The sequence below is a fragment of the Athalia rosae genome, chromosome 4, assembly GCF_917208135.1.
Source record: "Athalia rosae chromosome 4, iyAthRosa1.1, whole genome shotgun sequence".
Taxonomy (NCBI): domain Eukaryota; kingdom Metazoa; phylum Arthropoda; class Insecta; order Hymenoptera; family Athaliidae; genus Athalia; species Athalia rosae.
Genome location: NC_064029.1, coordinates 17,817,812 through 17,834,241, shown reverse-complemented (window position 1 = coordinate 17,834,241; position 16,430 = coordinate 17,817,812). Strand labels below are relative to the sequence as shown.

General features: G+C 45.9%; 3 protein-coding genes across 3 annotated transcripts in view; all 3 read left to right on the top strand.

Annotated features, from left to right (window-relative positions):
* The first annotated feature begins 450 nt into the window (after positions 1-450).
* On the top strand, positions 451-1,783 carry LOC125500562. The gene is made up of 3 exons (XM_048653596.1): positions 451-535; positions 651-1,113; positions 1,262-1,783. Exons 1-3 carry the CDS (start codon positions 505-507, stop codon positions 1,542-1,544), a joined length of 777 nt encoding a protein of 258 aa, XP_048509553.1. The 5' UTR covers positions 451-504; the 3' UTR covers positions 1,545-1,783.
* A 1,187-nt stretch (positions 1,784-2,970) lies between these two features.
* On the top strand, positions 2,971-3,865 carry LOC125500575 (serine/Arginine-related protein 53-like). Its single transcript, XM_048653671.1, has 2 exons — positions 2,971-3,458; positions 3,536-3,865. Exons 1-2 carry the CDS (start codon positions 3,253-3,255, stop codon positions 3,804-3,806), a joined length of 477 nt encoding a protein of 158 aa, XP_048509628.1. The 5' UTR covers positions 2,971-3,252; the 3' UTR covers positions 3,807-3,865.
* Positions 3,866-8,748: 4,883 nt separating this feature from the next.
* The window catches only part of LOC105688753, a 44,543-nt gene continuing 36,861 nt past the window's right edge, over positions 8,749-16,430 (top strand). The window contains exon 1 of the mRNA XM_048653601.1: positions 8,749-9,073. The gene's annotated coding sequence lies outside the window, so the exon portion shown is untranslated. The remainder of the gene's footprint in view (positions 9,074-16,430) is intronic.

Sequence of the window (16,430 nt, the reverse complement as noted above, 5' to 3'; positions counted from 1 at the left end):
ATTAACGGCACACCCCCCCGCCGCCGCCATATTCCAATGTAAATTTCCGTTACCAGCTCCGAATCCGGTCGATCGTTCGGCCTCTCCGCGTCGGCGACCGAAATGGCACCGAAGAAAAAACCGCGCGTTTGTCAATCGCGATTCGGGGCGTCAAACACGTCGGAAGATAATTTCTGGAATACCGATATCTCGCAAACGATACTGCACCGACTCCGCCCCCGAGTTCACGGTTCCTCTCAAATCATCGACAAAGTTTTTCCGCCAAAAAAACGTTACAAAGGAGCGAGCGACCCGGCGATAAAAAGATGTTACGGCCGTAAAACGAGACGACGAGGAGGTGCTCGCCGCGGAAATTGGCGGACGAATTTTTCACCGCAAGCGGCGGGAGACGTCAAAGCCAGAAATACGTTCGCGGACTCGAATCAATCCGCGGATATTTTCGCCCCGCAAGATTCCTCGGGCGACACGAGCCGGGGAAAGCAGTCCTCGTTCGTTCAGTCGATAATGGAATACGTTATCTCCACATTTCGAGGAGGTGAGCCCGAGGGAAATAGTAAAACTTAAAAACCAAAATACGTTTGTGCCGACGCGAAGTCCACTTTTCCGCGCGATCGATTTGCGTTTCAATAATTTCGTAACGTCGTTCGCAGGCACGAGGTGGGCAGCTAGGTGCGTCTGCCGGGCTTTTAAATTGGACGGCAAAAACCGGCGGGGTGGCTCGAGGATACCGAAAAAAGAAGACGGGATTCGCGATGCGATATCTCCGTCGCGTATAACAGAAAGCGGAAGTCGTATAACGGATAAGAGGAAGATAAAGCGGTGCACCGCAAACGACAAGAGCAATCATCGGGAACTCGAGGGTAGAACGAGAAGCTGCAGCGTAACAGGAAATTTCCCCCGCAAAGAAAATCCCGGAAGTTTGCGTTCAGCGTCGAAAGAGGGTAGCAGAGATTGTCGTTGCAGAGTTAGAAATGCGCGATGTCAAACTTCGGTCAGTAACGGCGACGTTTTAAAGAAAGGCAAAGTGCATCACGCAAAGTCCACCTCGAACCACTTCGGTGGAAGGAAAAAGAAGAGGGGACGTAAAAAATGGATCGTTCCCAGGACTGGCGGGTAAAGAATGAAAAGAAATTAGTTGCAAAAAAAATTACGTCCGATATCTGGTGTGAACCGCCGCAGCTCCGCGTTGAGATAATATTTTCGTTAAATTCCGACCGCACCGGTCTCGTGTTTTATCAGGTCCCTCGCTTTATTTTACCAGGTATAACAAAACGCCAGCGCTCTTACCTCAGCGTCATTATCAGATCAGAGACAGTCTCGAGCTGATCAAGTTGGAAAATATTATCGAGGATATCGGAAGCGGGGAACAGACGGCGGAGGAAGGGGGAAAAAAATTTCCATCCAAATTTGACGACGGGAACAAAACGGAGGAACCGAGCAATCGAACGATCGATTTCGATCAGCCGGATGAGAACGACGAGGAGTTCTCCGAAACTCCGACGATTCGGGACCCCAGTTACGGTGACGAAATCGAGGAACACTAGAATTAGAACTGCAATATCGTAACGTCGCACCTACGCTTAATCTCTCGTTGAAGATACTCGTTTTTCGAACAACGAATCTGAGAGTTCGTCCGTCAATAATCGCCATGCAAAATATATTTTATAATTAACGTTAACGTTAATTAAAATGAAAAACTTATCGTCGTGTCACGCGAGTGTCGCGGTCCGCCAGATACTCACTACACATTATACGTATACACGCAACGTGGTTGTCCTCTGTAATGTGAAAATGTATGTATTGTGTTATAAAAAAAAGTCTTTGACACCGTTTGGCAACCTTTTACGTTTGACGTTTGCGCCCATTTCTCGTCTCCTTTTTCTGAACCTTTTTCTAATTATTTTTTCTTTTCTTTTTTCACCAGAGAACGCGCACGTTACTCGCATCAACATACCAGTCGCACGTTTTTTTGTTAACCGGGATTTTAATTTCGTCCGACTCTCTCTCTGATATGGGAGCATCGGTTTTTCATGTGAAAATACGAGGTGCGAACGGTAAGTCAGCCCTAACTACCGCTTCGGATGCGGCGCTGTAATAAGCGGGGTGTTAAAATTCGGCCGATTTTTTCGATCATCCGTGGGCAATTTTCGGTCTCGTTTTTACGCGTTGGGCGTAAATAACGGTTATTATTGTTGTTGGACAGGCGAAACTGAACGCAACGAGCAAAGCGACGTGAATCACGTTCAGCTGAATCGCAGTAGCCGAAATACCTAATTTCGAAATTCGTATTAAAAAGTAAAATAATATCCATCGGGTGATAATTTTTCATTTCTTCACTGTTCAACTCCGACTACGCGGGTATGTGATAAGCCCAAGTCATTTCTATGAACTGATTTCGCGTTCGAATAATAATTTCCCCTTATTTATTCACGCTGCGCGAAAACGGTCGGGATAATTTTAGTCTAGGGAAAATATTTTTGCGGATCGTCGTATACCAACGTGCACGCAGACTTTTGTTACGCACAAATGTATCAATTTGAAAAAATTGGGCTCCGTAACTTTAAGACGTTTTCTGCAGCAGACGCGAGCTCGTTATAAGATAGGGCCGGCGTGCACAAAGAAACGTCTGACGTAAATAATTCAATGAAAATATTTTTCTCATCTTTAACTGACGACGTACAAGTTTCGGGGTTTCGATATACCCAACTGCGTGAGAGGAACTCGCGACCGGATTACTCCTAATCTGAAATATGCCGTTATCATATTCTTATATTCTTGTATTCTCGAACTCGCTATTTCACCGCGCACTTCAGACTTCGGACAGTTTGCTATTTGTTTTGTAAATCATGACCGCGATTTCCGCAAAATTTTTTTCATCGCGTAAAATAAAGTTTTAAAGCTGGAACAAATTGCCGTCCCGATTAATTCGAGAATGTCGTCGAGCAGCAAAAATCGCGAGAAGGTCAGAAAATTTTCAGATTACTACAGTCGTAGCGCATCCTTGAAACGCAAGTATCCCGTCGAGCTGCCAAAAATTTCCTTTGAAACGTTGTCGATTTTTTAAACGAGAAACCCCGTTCGTATCCCTCAGGGAAACGGCGCGACAAGAAATACGTGTGCGAAGCTCTTTCGTTCGGAATCGACACGGGCTACCTGGTGCCCTCGAACTCCGACGGTCAGGTGCTCCGCGTTTCGTCGGCCCTTCGAAGTTTCGTAGAGCAAAAAGACGCCGTTAGCGACGGTGAGCGGGGAATGAGACAAAAACTTCGAAGGGGGAGCAGAACTTGCACGAGCGAGGAACGGAAGCTCCTCCGTCGCCGAGGAGATTTAAGCGCTCGAAAGAGAACGAGATCTCCGTCATCCGCACCTAGCAGCGCCTCGTCGGCCCAACGTTCGCCCAATAAGTCGAGGACAAAGAAGCCGAAATATGGAAAGAGGATAAGAAAGCACAAGTCGAGGTGCTCCCGTTTGTTATTCTTCGACTCGTGCGACGAATGGTGAACATTTTTTTTTTTTTTATTCAAACTTATTTCAGGAACGAACCGAAGAAGAAGCTGAGGAAACGCGGGCGACCGAGGACTCGCTTCAGCTCGGCGAAAATCAAGCCGGAAACAACCCGCGCTTGTGTCGATTCGGAAAAGCAAGATGAAACCGATAGGGTGGCTCGAGATCCGAAGGGGGGACCGTCGACGCCTTTGGGATCGGAGAGGGATACCTCGAAGTCGATTGAAAATGAAAAACTCTCCGATCCCTCGATCGACGAGAGCAACGGCTCCGAAGAAATTTCAGGGGCTAGAGAAAATTAGGTCGTGAAGGAGGAGGGTCGGCAATGTGATGTGGATAGAGATAATCAGTCGTGTGCTCGTTTATGATGTATTTATTCGTTGCGGTGGTCGAGAGCGAAATAAAAGCCTATTAACACAATCTGCCCGCCAGTGTTTAATCGCCTCGACGAAAGGGTGAGTTTTGAGAAAAAAAAAAAACGGTAATAACTATCGGAGGATCACAGTTTCAGCGATTGCAATTATTTTACTAATTTCACGCTGCGCTGCACGACTCGCGGGTCGCTCATAAGTCGAGTTCTGACTAATTAATTTTCTTCTCTGACCTACCTCATTCAAAATTCAATTCCGTAATTCCAAAGAGTCAGCAGCTGAAACTATACATATATGTATATCTGCTCTACACCGAGCAGAACCCATACCCACAGAGAATCACATTATGCAAAGTAAAAGTTGCACCATCCGAAACGACGCATCTCGCGTAATTGAACCGTGGTACTTTCACCGGGGGATCCGCATCTGGGCTTCAAAGAAATGGGAAGAATACTCGCTGGATTCTTTTTACAGATTCTTATTGAAATAACGGTACACAATCGCGCTTTATCTTCTCATCCGTTTAAAGAAAACGGTAACATCGAACGATCGGAATTTAGACACCCGAATTTTTTTCTCGTCTCCGAAACAACCCCGGTTTGAAGAAACCCGGATTACGACTGACGTAATACCTTTGAAATTTTCCAAACTTTTAATCTATCTTCCCAAGAAACGTTCTCGTCTCAGAGGATCTTTCGCCACCGTAACTTATTACCAATCCATGAGATCGGAGACAAGGGTTTCCGAAAAGAAACGAAAAACGAAGCAAAAAGAGAAAAAAAAAAAACACGGGCATTCCACCGGTTCCGACCGGGCAAAAAAAAAAGAGCAGAAAAACCAGGGTATTTCGAGTACCTGCTCCATGAAACCCCGCTGGATAATGCAAACATGGATAGGGTGATCGTCCTGGTGACGTTTGCACGGGGGAAATTTTTGGCACTGTGGCTGGTGGCGAAGAGGAATTCTGATACCCGTGACGTAACAGAGAACGATCTGTCACAATTCGTCCAACGTCAGATTAAAGAGGGCCAGGAATTTCGTCTCGCGAATTTGTTGGAACCATTTTTACACCCTGATCGTATCGAATTGCCGTAATCGTTCCGAATCAAACGACTAAATTGGCAAATACTTCGAACGAATATCGTGCGAACCTTGGACGATTCTTTTTTAATTCGCCTTAGATTCGATCGAAGTAATCGTGAGCACAGCGAGACGTGGAACAAAAAAATCAAAGGGCCTCTTCTCGTCGACCGACGGATATCGAGGCGTCCACGAATTGAAAAATACCCTAAAAAATTTTAATCGTAAAAACGGTAGCCAGGGGATAAAATTCGTCGATTTATTAGGGGTAGAAACTGCCGTTCCGTATAACGAGTCGGTGAATTAAAGCGAAACCGAAACTAAAACGATCGGAGTACGGCGAATATCGTAAAAGTTTTGCGAAACGATAAACCGGACCGGATATAAAAATCGGAATTGTAACGCGCGGCGTAATATGCCGGTAAGTCCGAGACCCTGACCCGCGCTCGCGGTATTTTCTACCTTAGAGAACCAAACGGAACGAACATCTCGTCAGAGGGTGTTTGCCAAGGGATTCGTGACGCCCGGATTTAGCGGGGATTTAATCCGCGAGGAGTAAGATTTCCGGGGATGCACGTGCACCACAATTTACTTGGTCCAAAAATCGGTGCGCATCGATGTCACGGCGAAACCCATTAGCCCCTCTAAATTCGGTACATTTTCGGCAATTCGTGAACGAAGAGCCCTGTTTGGAAAGCGAGTTGGTGTTTTTCGTTCGATTCGGAGGAGGATAACTTTTTCCCCCTCTTGTCTCGGACCTGGTAGTACGGGAACGGAAGTCACGTATCGACTCTAGGACATCACGTAGGTGTCTAGCACGTGGTGGCAATTTATCTCTGTAGACACACACTCGCACGTATGCAAAAAAAGAAACGAAATGAGGATAAAGTAAAATAGGACTCGGTAGCATTCGCTCTGTATTTTTTCTCTCTCTATTTTCGTAGCCCTACTCGAAGCATAACCGTCGATGAGCGACCCGAACACGCTGGTAAAATGGATAAAATTCTTTCGGTCGTTACGTACGCACGTCATCGACTCGTGGCAACGTCAGACGTCGAACGTCGCGCGAATCTCGCGGAGTATAGAGCTCGGCTGATACATGACTCGTCGTTCCTCGATTTTTCCCTTTTTCTTTTCTTCGCTTATGGATTGACCACACCCAAGTTATGGGACGATGTTTCACCACCCTTACGACGAACACGATACAGAGGTGGAGGGATTCTGTTTCATCGGATCCAACGAAATTCTTGCACTTCGTACAGACGTATCGAGATATCGATTAACCCCCGTCCGGCCCATCGACCCTCCGGAGAAAATCGTTGCATAATAAGCCAACGGGATGCGCGAATTTTCTTTTCAAGTCGCGGATTTAAAGTTTTTTGTTCTTCTTAAAATTGGCGAAATTCCGCTTTTCATAATTTCGGCGACTGCTCCAAGGACCCGGCTAACGTAATACCCGGAATTATTCTGTCGCGTGATAATGGAGAGAGACGATGAAACGCCGTTGTACCTACATTTATACCAATCTATGTTTGTAACAACGCTTTAAATATACGATGAAACCGACCCTGAAATTACCCGAACATGCTAATGAACCCATCCCCGGGAATTATTATTATTCATCCGCGTATTATTGTACCTTTTGCCGGCTCCTCCGCCGCGGTCCAATAATCCAGGGAACGTCTAACTTATAATTTTTTCGCATTATTTTACGCGGGCGGAGTCTTCTTCTCTTTGACTCGTGAAACCGCGGAGTTCGTGGCTCTTGTTCCGCACCGCATGCGGGCTGTTCGGTGACGCTTAGCAACGTTGCGATACACGTGACTCCGTTTTAATTAATTGCCCGAAATGATCCGCGCCACCGAACCATAATTGAATTTTGGTTCACCCCCCCTCTAGCCCCCCGTAATTGCGAATCACTCGCCAGACAATCGCGAACGGTGCAGGTTGAACTCGTCGCAGCGAAGATCGACGGTGAACAGATAAAAGTAAAAAGTGAAAGTTCGTTATTTCGATGGAAGAATTACGGTGCCGTGGAATCAATGAAACGAAAAAAACCTAGCAGCCGTTAGCAACGAATTATAAAGATAAGAATTCTGGCTCTAATCTTCAATCGGCATGACCTCGGTTCTTTTCTCTTTTTAGTCAGGGTTTTCGTTACCGATGCGGGTGGCGTTTGCGAAGACGGCCAATTTCCACTCTGCGTTACATCCGCACCGATGAATAAAAAACTTGTCAACTTCCTAAACGGCTTCCAGCGTGTTTCGGTCAAAGAAAAAAAAGCAGGAAAAAAGCAACTAATTTTTGATAACACCTATCTGAAGGGAGCTGGTAATCCTTACTTCACCGGGTCGATTCGAGGAGAAAAACTTGATCCGAGTTTAGCGGAGGAATAATAAAAAAAAGTTTAACGCCTCTTTCAATTAGTTTCAAAGTGCGCCAAGTATTGGCGAAAGAACGAGAAAAAAAAAAAAAAAAAAAGGGGTGCCGAGGGTGGAATGTGAACGGACACGTCCTCGAAATGATTCCTCGCGCAGCTTTACCTTCGTTTCTAAGGATGTCAGAGAGTTATTCGAAGAGAAACGTCCTGAGCCGGCTGAAACTAAAAGCTACACTTCGACGACCGTTACTACTTCTTCGCGACGTCTTCCTCCGGATTGTTTCGTATAATACGAACGGATGGATGGATAAGCTGGGGATAAAACAGCTGCCAGGTTGTCCGCCGGTGGCTTAACCGTCCCCGTAGTAAAAGTACCGACGCCTCGCGTTATTCTACCCGTAATTACAATGGTTTTCGTGTTTTCTTCCACCACCGGACGCGAGACGGGATTTATTTAAATTAAAAAATATTACGCGCAATACCGTAAAACTTCAATTAGGGAGCGCGTACCGAACGCCCCACGCCCCGCGGGATTCTCCCTGAAGAGAAAAAAGAAAACGATACCGGAAGCACTTTTCGGCTGTATGAATCAAAAAAAAAAAATAGAGCATGACTCGGTTGAGCTTGCGAATAAAATGACAATGATACCGAACGTGCGTGAACCTCCTGTCAACATATTACAGCGTTTCCACTTCCCACTTCACGGGCTGCGAGGGCTAATGGAGAGGATAATTTTAATCCGGTCGCGTATCGGGTTTGGGAAAAAGCTGCGGCGGGATGACGAAGCGAGCTATGAATCTAACCACGCACACGGTGTAAAAATAATCATATCGCCCGTTCCGAAGTCCTTGGGGAAGGTAAAAAAAAAAAGTCGCTCGAGGTTTTCCTGGTGTGCAAACGGACGAAGAACCCGACCGCGTCTGATAGCCTCGAGTAAATTTTTTTTTTTTTTTTTTTTTCTCCTCTCTTTATCTATTCGGTTTGGCGAAGTAGAGCGCGGATCGGCGGTTCCGCGCGAGCGGTACACCAGAATCTAACTCGTGTGGCGGTCACCGGGAGATGACCTGACCTTGGTAACCGTGAACTCCCGAAATTTATGCGGGCACGGGGTGTTCCGTTATCTCTTTCTCGAATAGGGGCGACGCCGAGTCCGTCTCTTTTCCCACGTTCTCTCGCGAATCGATTTCGGTGGCGGTGCATAAGGACGCTGTAAAATAGAGTGTACGCGGTGTGCGTCGCCTACGTCCGTGTGGACACGATCCCACCTACGGTACCGCCACCACCAGCTTTCCGACATTTCCCGCTTTTTCGTCGACGCCTGCGCCGAATCTGGATTCAAATTCGTACGCGCGTAGGGGTGCGAGTTCTCCCGACTCGAGGCACCGTTTCAGTTTACACGCGACTTCGCGACCGATAACCACGGGGGTGAGCACGAGCCACCCTTTCTTTCGTTTCAAATTTTCAAACAATCGCTCCCTCGAAGTCCTTAGAAAACTAATGCGGCCTACCGCGTCGTCGATTCGCTCGACCTTATCGATCACAGTGGACGCCTTCGCTCCCAAAATATATCCAGTGAAGGGGTGAAAATTTGGAGAAAAAAAAAAAAAAAATTAAAAAAAAAACGTCGGGGAAGATTGTCAAAAATCGTCAGAATAATTGTGCTACTTTTTTTTGGACCGTCACGTGCGACGAACTGGTTGATTTCAGTGAGAAGCGGTTACGCTCTTCAACTGCGGTCGTAAGTCTGTTTCTGTGAAGAATCATGTAATTATTTTTGAATCCAAATCGGAATTTTTAGGCTTTATTTTTTGGAAAGAAGAAAATTTGCGAATTTTTATTATGGACACAGACGTCGCGTGATGTAAGCGGAATTATCGGGCTACTTGAGTGAATTCGTAGCTTTCGGTTGAGCGGTGAATTAGAATATGGTAGGAAAATTGGAATCGTTGTGACCGTGAATTTGCTGTTTTGGAACCGCTGGATTACCTTTGCGCCAGACCTTTGCAATTAAATATAACGGTGCGGTTCGCGTGTCGCATATATTCGGCCGGATAAGTCGGTTAACTATAATATGCTCGACAAACGGAATAAGCGATGCCGAGTTCTCCACCCAATTTTCCGTTGTCACGTGAATTCGCAATGCCTCCTATAAAGCCAGGTTTAAATGACTCGTCGGACTTCATTGTCTAAAATTAAAGAGCGAAAGAGTTCGCGCGAATGGAATTTTTGTGAAGAGTCGGCAGGAAGATCAAAACCGTCTCAAGTATCCAAAATATAAATTATCGATTTCGACGGTTCTCAAGAATCCGATTTCGCTGACAGACCGCGGACGTGATTCGTGACTTTCGAACGAACAAAATATCCCAAACGGGAATTCGGAGGAGAGTTGTTCATTTTTTCGCCGAACCTGTGCGTATCGTCGAACCTCCCCATAGGATTTTCCCTGTTTTGTCGCAGCGGATAACTTCGCGACGAGAATCCCGATTTTTTTTTCCACATCACTTCGTGCCCGAAGGGTGGAAACGCGGTGAAAACGAACGAACTCCAGTGACATTATGGGGAATGAGTTATTCGAATTTTCTATTTCGCCTACTGTATTATCTCGGCGGCAAGACTGCTTTACATAACACGCACTGTTTGAATTTTCTCATGCGCATATACCGAGGATATAAATAACGCCGGCATCGGGCCATCGCCGCACGGCAAAATTGCTGCTGCTCCACCAAAGGGATATAATATACCGTGGCTGTCTGGGTAAAAATTCTCATATTAATGCGCATCCCTTCGCAAAAAAAGGTGAAAGTTCGCACGAGAATTTTGGGTAACCTGCATAATCGCCAAAATAGAAGAAACGAAAAATGTCTAGCGTCAAAATGCATCCACGGTATTGTTGAAAATATTGTTTTCTGATTCAACAACTCGCGGGGGTATTTAGAAAATAATGTCAGCCGATTACCGAAGCAAATAGTGGATCGTAAACTTACGATAAAAGTCAGGTGATACGCTATACGTAGCCGGAAAAACGATTCGCGTGGGAGTTCCCGAAGCATCAATTGCCCAAGGATTGTTCTTTCCAGGATTCTCTTCAAGGATTTATTACAAACGTATTCCGCCCCCCGATCGTCTCCTCCACATCTCGAGCAAACTTCCGACACCTTTTATTCAACTTCCCGGAGAGAAAGGTTTCTGCATCATTTCTCCCTTTGTCTTTTCGTGCTTCCTCACCGTCCGCGAAATATCAAAATATCGATAACATCCGCAACGGTACTTTGCAATGTTCATTTCATCTCGCGCACAACGAGCTCAGAGTCGCGAACATTTTAATCGACTTTGAAATTTCGCAAATTACGTTTCCGCAAATGGAATGTCAACGTATCTTTCGGACCTTTGACCGCGGTGAAGATATTCCGGCAAAATTTCCCTACCGACTCATATCACAGTTGTTAAAAGCCTGACCCTTGAGCGCGAAATGAAACTCTAATTCCACCCCTTGTCCACGTAAAAATCAACCAGAAGGGCTCGACTCGGATTTCTCGTATTCCAAATTTTTCATAAAAATCAAAAAAAGCGCAAGAAAAAAGCTCTCCCGTGTTTCGATGTTCCTCCGCGATCGAGTAATCGACTCGGACCGTCGGACCGACCGCCGTTTCGAATCTACGATATTTCAAAGGGGGTACGCGGCGAGTGCGAGTGCTTTTACGATTGAAAGACAACCGGTCATCCGCAAAAACAGAAATAAAAGCGGTGGCACAATCGTCGGACGCAACGAATCGCGAATAGTATTTAATTCAATTTTGCAACACCTATAACGTTATCGCGTCCCACCACTCGTAGTGGTGGCATCGTTACCGAATTCTATCTACACGTATTTCATTGATCGCGTGACTACTGCGACTCGACGGATCGCCAATATCATCGACGCTTTGGTCCGATCGGAGTGACCGGATCTGCTCGTCGAGTCCCGGTCGTCGAGAACCCCCCACCTTTTGAAAAAGCAATCAAATAAAAAGAGAGGGAAAAACGAACCGTGGGGGCCCGCACAAGTGCAGCGCTTTAATTTCCAGCTTCAAGCACGATTTCTACGTCACGCATAAATTATTTCACCAATTATCTCGGGCGCGCACGAACGTAGGGTAGGGCAACGTTGCAACGTGGGCGGGTTTTCGCAGGATGTTAAACGCGGAATGAGCACGTACGTACCGTTGCAACATCGATATCACCGTAATGCGCCAACGTCCGTTGATAATCTGGCGATTTATCAATGAATTACGAATGGACCGGACATATTTGTCCAAGGGGCAGGGGGGGTCGGGGGGGTGGGGGGGTCGCATGTGCTACGTAAAGGTTACATGCATGTTTCATCGTTTCACGTTGTAACGGATACCTGGGGGAATCGGTCGATCCGTCGGACGGCGTTCCGATCACCCCGTGACCTCCGACCGGTCGGCATTGAACTTGAATCGATGGTAAGAGTAACGAATTCGTTGTCGTGTGTTGTTCGCCACGCTCGGTATCGATCGGTCAGCCGGATAGAAGGGGGGTCCTCCGGCGATGCAATTTTTACACCGGTGTCCCCCGATTTTGCGAAGGGAACTCTCGAGACCCCCCGCAGCTTTTTCGGATCTTTAGAATCGTCCGGCGCTATTCTATTCGGTTTCCAGCCAGTCGAAAGTTCCGCTCGTTTCGCAGTCCGGTAAATCGAAAGCTCCAACGTTCGTTCACTTCGTATTCTCTCCGTCACCTTAATACCGCGGAACCTTTTTTTCGCTCTTCTCGTCGCCTCTCGTCCGCCTTATTCTCAGCTGGTAAACAACCTCGTGTAATCGTCGCTCGTCACCCCCAATGCCTTGCCCTCGCGGAATTTGAATAACATTAATATTTTTCACTCTCCTACTTCTCTCCACTCTCCTCGACCCATACACCCGCGTCGCCTGAGTATAATAAAATGTAAATTAGATTTTACTATTTCATGACGAAAAGAAGGAACAACAAAATTTATCAAATACAAAAGATAAGAACTTTCCTCCATCGGATGTACGAGAATCAATTTTTTATTACATGTTTTTTTTCTTTTTTTTTTTTTTTTTTTGTTCGCGAATAATCAGTATCTTTATTTCGCCGATAAGAATACCCACATTCGACGTTCTTTCAGAAAAATAACCGCAGAAGAAGAATGAAATCTAAAGGTCTTACTTTACGGCCGAGATTATTTCTTCCCTTAACCATCGAGTGAAATATCTTTTGTGCGTATTTTATTTTATTTTTTTTTCTTCTCTCGTTTTCTTATTTTTTATTCTCGTATCACCAGCCGTGATCCGCGTACCTGTACCCACAGCGGGATGAGAAGTTCTTCGAAATTGACTCGTACGTCGGACCTATACCGTTGGTCTACCAAACGTGTGCGAAGAAAGGCTGTCACTTTTCCAAGATCGATGGCTACCGCACATCTGTCGCAGTTCAAAGGTGATACGTTGCGAATACCACGGAAGCTCGAGGGAACCCCCCCATCGCCGAAACGGCCTTGTTATTATATTATTTTATTATGTTCTCTTTTTTTTTTTTTTTTTTTTGTTCTTTCTTTCCTCCCCGCTTCTCTTATTCTCTTTCTTTTTAGCCCCCGTGCCAAAACGACGCCGGAGGTTCGACGGCCCGGTGTTATCCGCGCTGTAAATTTAGCCGCGGGGGTGATTTTTCTTTCAGGCAACGTCTCCTCGTCTCGCGGATATATTTCGTCTAGCTCGAACTTTCGCTCGTTCTCACCCTATGTCAGATATTATATTTATACGAGTCACGCTCGTGCACATCCGCAGGTGCCGAAACGACAAACTTCCCTCAGACTCAAGGGTGCCCTCCTCCACCCCCCGCCATTTTTAGTTAAGGACGACAAAAGTCTCGTCAGCGTAGAGACGCGTTCGTCCGCGACGCCTGCGTTTGATTTGGACGTTACGAGTTACTCGCGTTTCATTGAATTAATCACAATTATTATTAAATTCGGTTTATAACGGAGAGCCGAGGAATTAATACGTCATTTTTGTCCGATCGATTTAGCCCCGGTGTCGTTGATCACGAAGTGATTATAAACTTCCCTTCGTTATAACGTTGATTAAAAGTTTCCTTCGTTATGAGGTAAGTCACTCGTTCGTTGGAAACCGAGGGCTTTCGGTTACGAGGACAGACGGAGGATATTATTTCAGTTTAAATATTCATAACTAGCTCTATCGGAAGGTGTTACCTATACTTGTACGTCGATATCGGGAGCACTCTCGAGGTTTTTTTCTGTTTTTTTTTTTTTTTATTTCCGCAGCTACGTTATACCCACCGCGGAACGATCCCTGAAACTCGAAACCTCCACCTCGAGCCTCTCGACTAGGATCTAGGAAAAGGAATATTTTACCCACTAATGACGTGGAGCTTCGGTCACCGCGATTCGGCGGATCTGTGTCCCGACGGAAGATCCGACGACGTCTGAAGGTGGAAAACCAAGAGAAAAAAAAAAAAAGCTCGCAGAAGAAATTAACGGGAACTGGTTGGAAATAAAATACCGCAAACGTAGTGTTTCGTTAGGGAGTTGAATCGTTCTGACAAAAACGGAAATTCCGAAAATTGTCGAAAGAAAATTATACAGAAATGGAAAAGGTCAATGGGGAGCCCGAGAGCGAAATTATGTAGCCTTGAAAACAAGAATGTAAAATGTAAAACAGAATCGATCTAAAACGAGGGTTGTAAAGGGAGTTCGCTGACCCTTGATACGTGTCCAAAAGTTCAGGGAATACAAATCACCTTTGGGGTAGCACGAACGCTTGAAAAATATTGCAGAAGAGGCTTCTGCGGTTCTACGATAAATAACAGGGAGCGAGGTCGTGGAAATTTTCGCGTTCATTCGCGAATGAGAAATTAACCCTTCGGAAATAAGAAAGACTTGCAAATTCAGGACGATTATGCGATTAGCCTTCCATTTGTACATATCGTCGGTATTATAACCAACCCCGCCGTTTATTGCAGCTAACGTGTTACAGAATCGTTACACCTTCACGCAATGGTCGAACGAAAAAAAAAAAAAACCAGCTCGCGTACGTAACCTCCGAACGTTATATTTCGAAGGGCAGAAGTCGACGGTATTAACGCGCGGGTTCTGATACAAAAAGCCTTGACGCTCTAACGGGCGGCATAATTGTATCGCGTTTCGTCGTCGGTATAAAACAGCAGTTGATTACCTGAAACGTCGACGGAATAATCTTGTCGCGCTTCGCGATACCCTCGATACGTCCTTGAACTTTGAAAAATTACCCGTAACGATCAGCGGACGATAGTTGGTGCGGAGTTTTCGGAATTAAGATTTTTTTTTATTTCAATGTTTGAACGTAGGAAAAAAAAATTCACCAACGTTCACGTTACACGTATACCTGTACGTCGTGCCCCGTTGCGTTGGCACGGAGTGGAAAAAAAAAAAAAAGCAAGATGAAAAAGAAAATGAGATGAAAAAAAAAATAAATAAATAAAAGAAGCAAATAGGCAGGGAAATAGAATTTTCTCCGGGTATTCCATTACGTGCAAAAATCGCTTGTTTTGTGAAACAACATTGCTTTGAGTACCGACGCACAGGTGGTTTCGGAAAGTTTTCATTTGATCCGACGTAACGGGTATATTACATAAAGTTTTTTTTTCATATATATATGTATGCGGGAACTTCGACGTCGGTATAATAATAATATTAACGGGAATAATGAGATACAGGTGATATCGGTTAACGACGCGACGTCGCCAATCCGGAAGATTCGGCAGACCTGCGATAATTTTGTATTCGAAATTTCGAGCCGAACGCCTCGCGTACCCGATGCGCATTTCGAAGAACTCCTCCGGGACCCGGCTATGAAAAATGATAAAGCGACGGATCGAACGGTTTCCACGTAATTCACGGTAGCAGAATCGGCGACGCGCACTTCCTGGGCAATCAAGTGGCCTCTAATTAAAGCATCCCATCGAGATCGACTGGAACCGACGTAATCCGTTGGTCGGACTCGAGCGGATCGTCGTTGAAGCAACGAGGAGAGACGGCCTCAAAACTGAAAATTCTACCTCGGAAATGAGAATACTTCGTCACATCCGATCCGGGCAGCGCAGCTTTACTCAAAAATGCTCGAAAACTTTTCTATCCAAGTTTGAAAATTTCACGAAAACTTTTCCCTCGCAACGATCGTGGAAGTGTAAAGCTCTCGCGAATACCTTCCGGCAAACGGTGTACGCTTGCGAGGACTCGGTCACTCCCGCGAAACGTCGCGCCGAAACTCCGTCGCGTCTCTTGTTCGCCCGGAAATCCGAAGGGTGCGAAACGTGTGTGCGCACACCGTGCACACTACTTTCATATTTCGTAATTATTTTCTAAGGTCGTAAACTCGGGCGTGCGTAATGTATTTACCGAGGTATACCCGTCGCCCTCAATGCTCCGGGACCGGGAAGTCGTTAACGAGATTCTCGGCCGAATTACCGGCGAGAAGAGACGGATATTTAGAGACAATATCTGGGCCGCGATGCGCCCCAATCTACCGGAAATCATTGTCGGACGGTTAACGACACCGGCGAAATTCCATCGTCCTACTAACTTGACCTTTGTCCGTCAAACGAGACGAAATAATATCGGCTACCTTGTACGATACACGCCGGACTCTCCGGGCCGCGTAGATCGCGTAACGACGCGAATCGACTCCATTGATTTCCTTGCACCTAGGTCGAGCCCATTAGCGCTCGCCTCGGTCGAAGGATCATTAACAGAAATTACCGGCGTGTTGAATATTCAAGGCAAAGTATGCTGCAAATTGATACACGTACGATGCACTCGTGCACGTAAACGAAGGTGAACCGTTACGGCGTCTTACGTACGACGTATCGAAGAAATCGAACCGCCTCGAATAAGGGAATAAGCTATCGGGAGGGTGAAAAAAGATAAGCTTCTTGTACCTTCACTTCAATTTACGGTGAGGTGACTCTCATCGGCCGGAAATACTCGGACCAACGATTCCCGTAGGTCCGGTTTCGAGATCACCCTCTTTTTACTTTTTACTTTTCCCTGTTTTTTTTTTTCTTTCATTTTTCCTTTT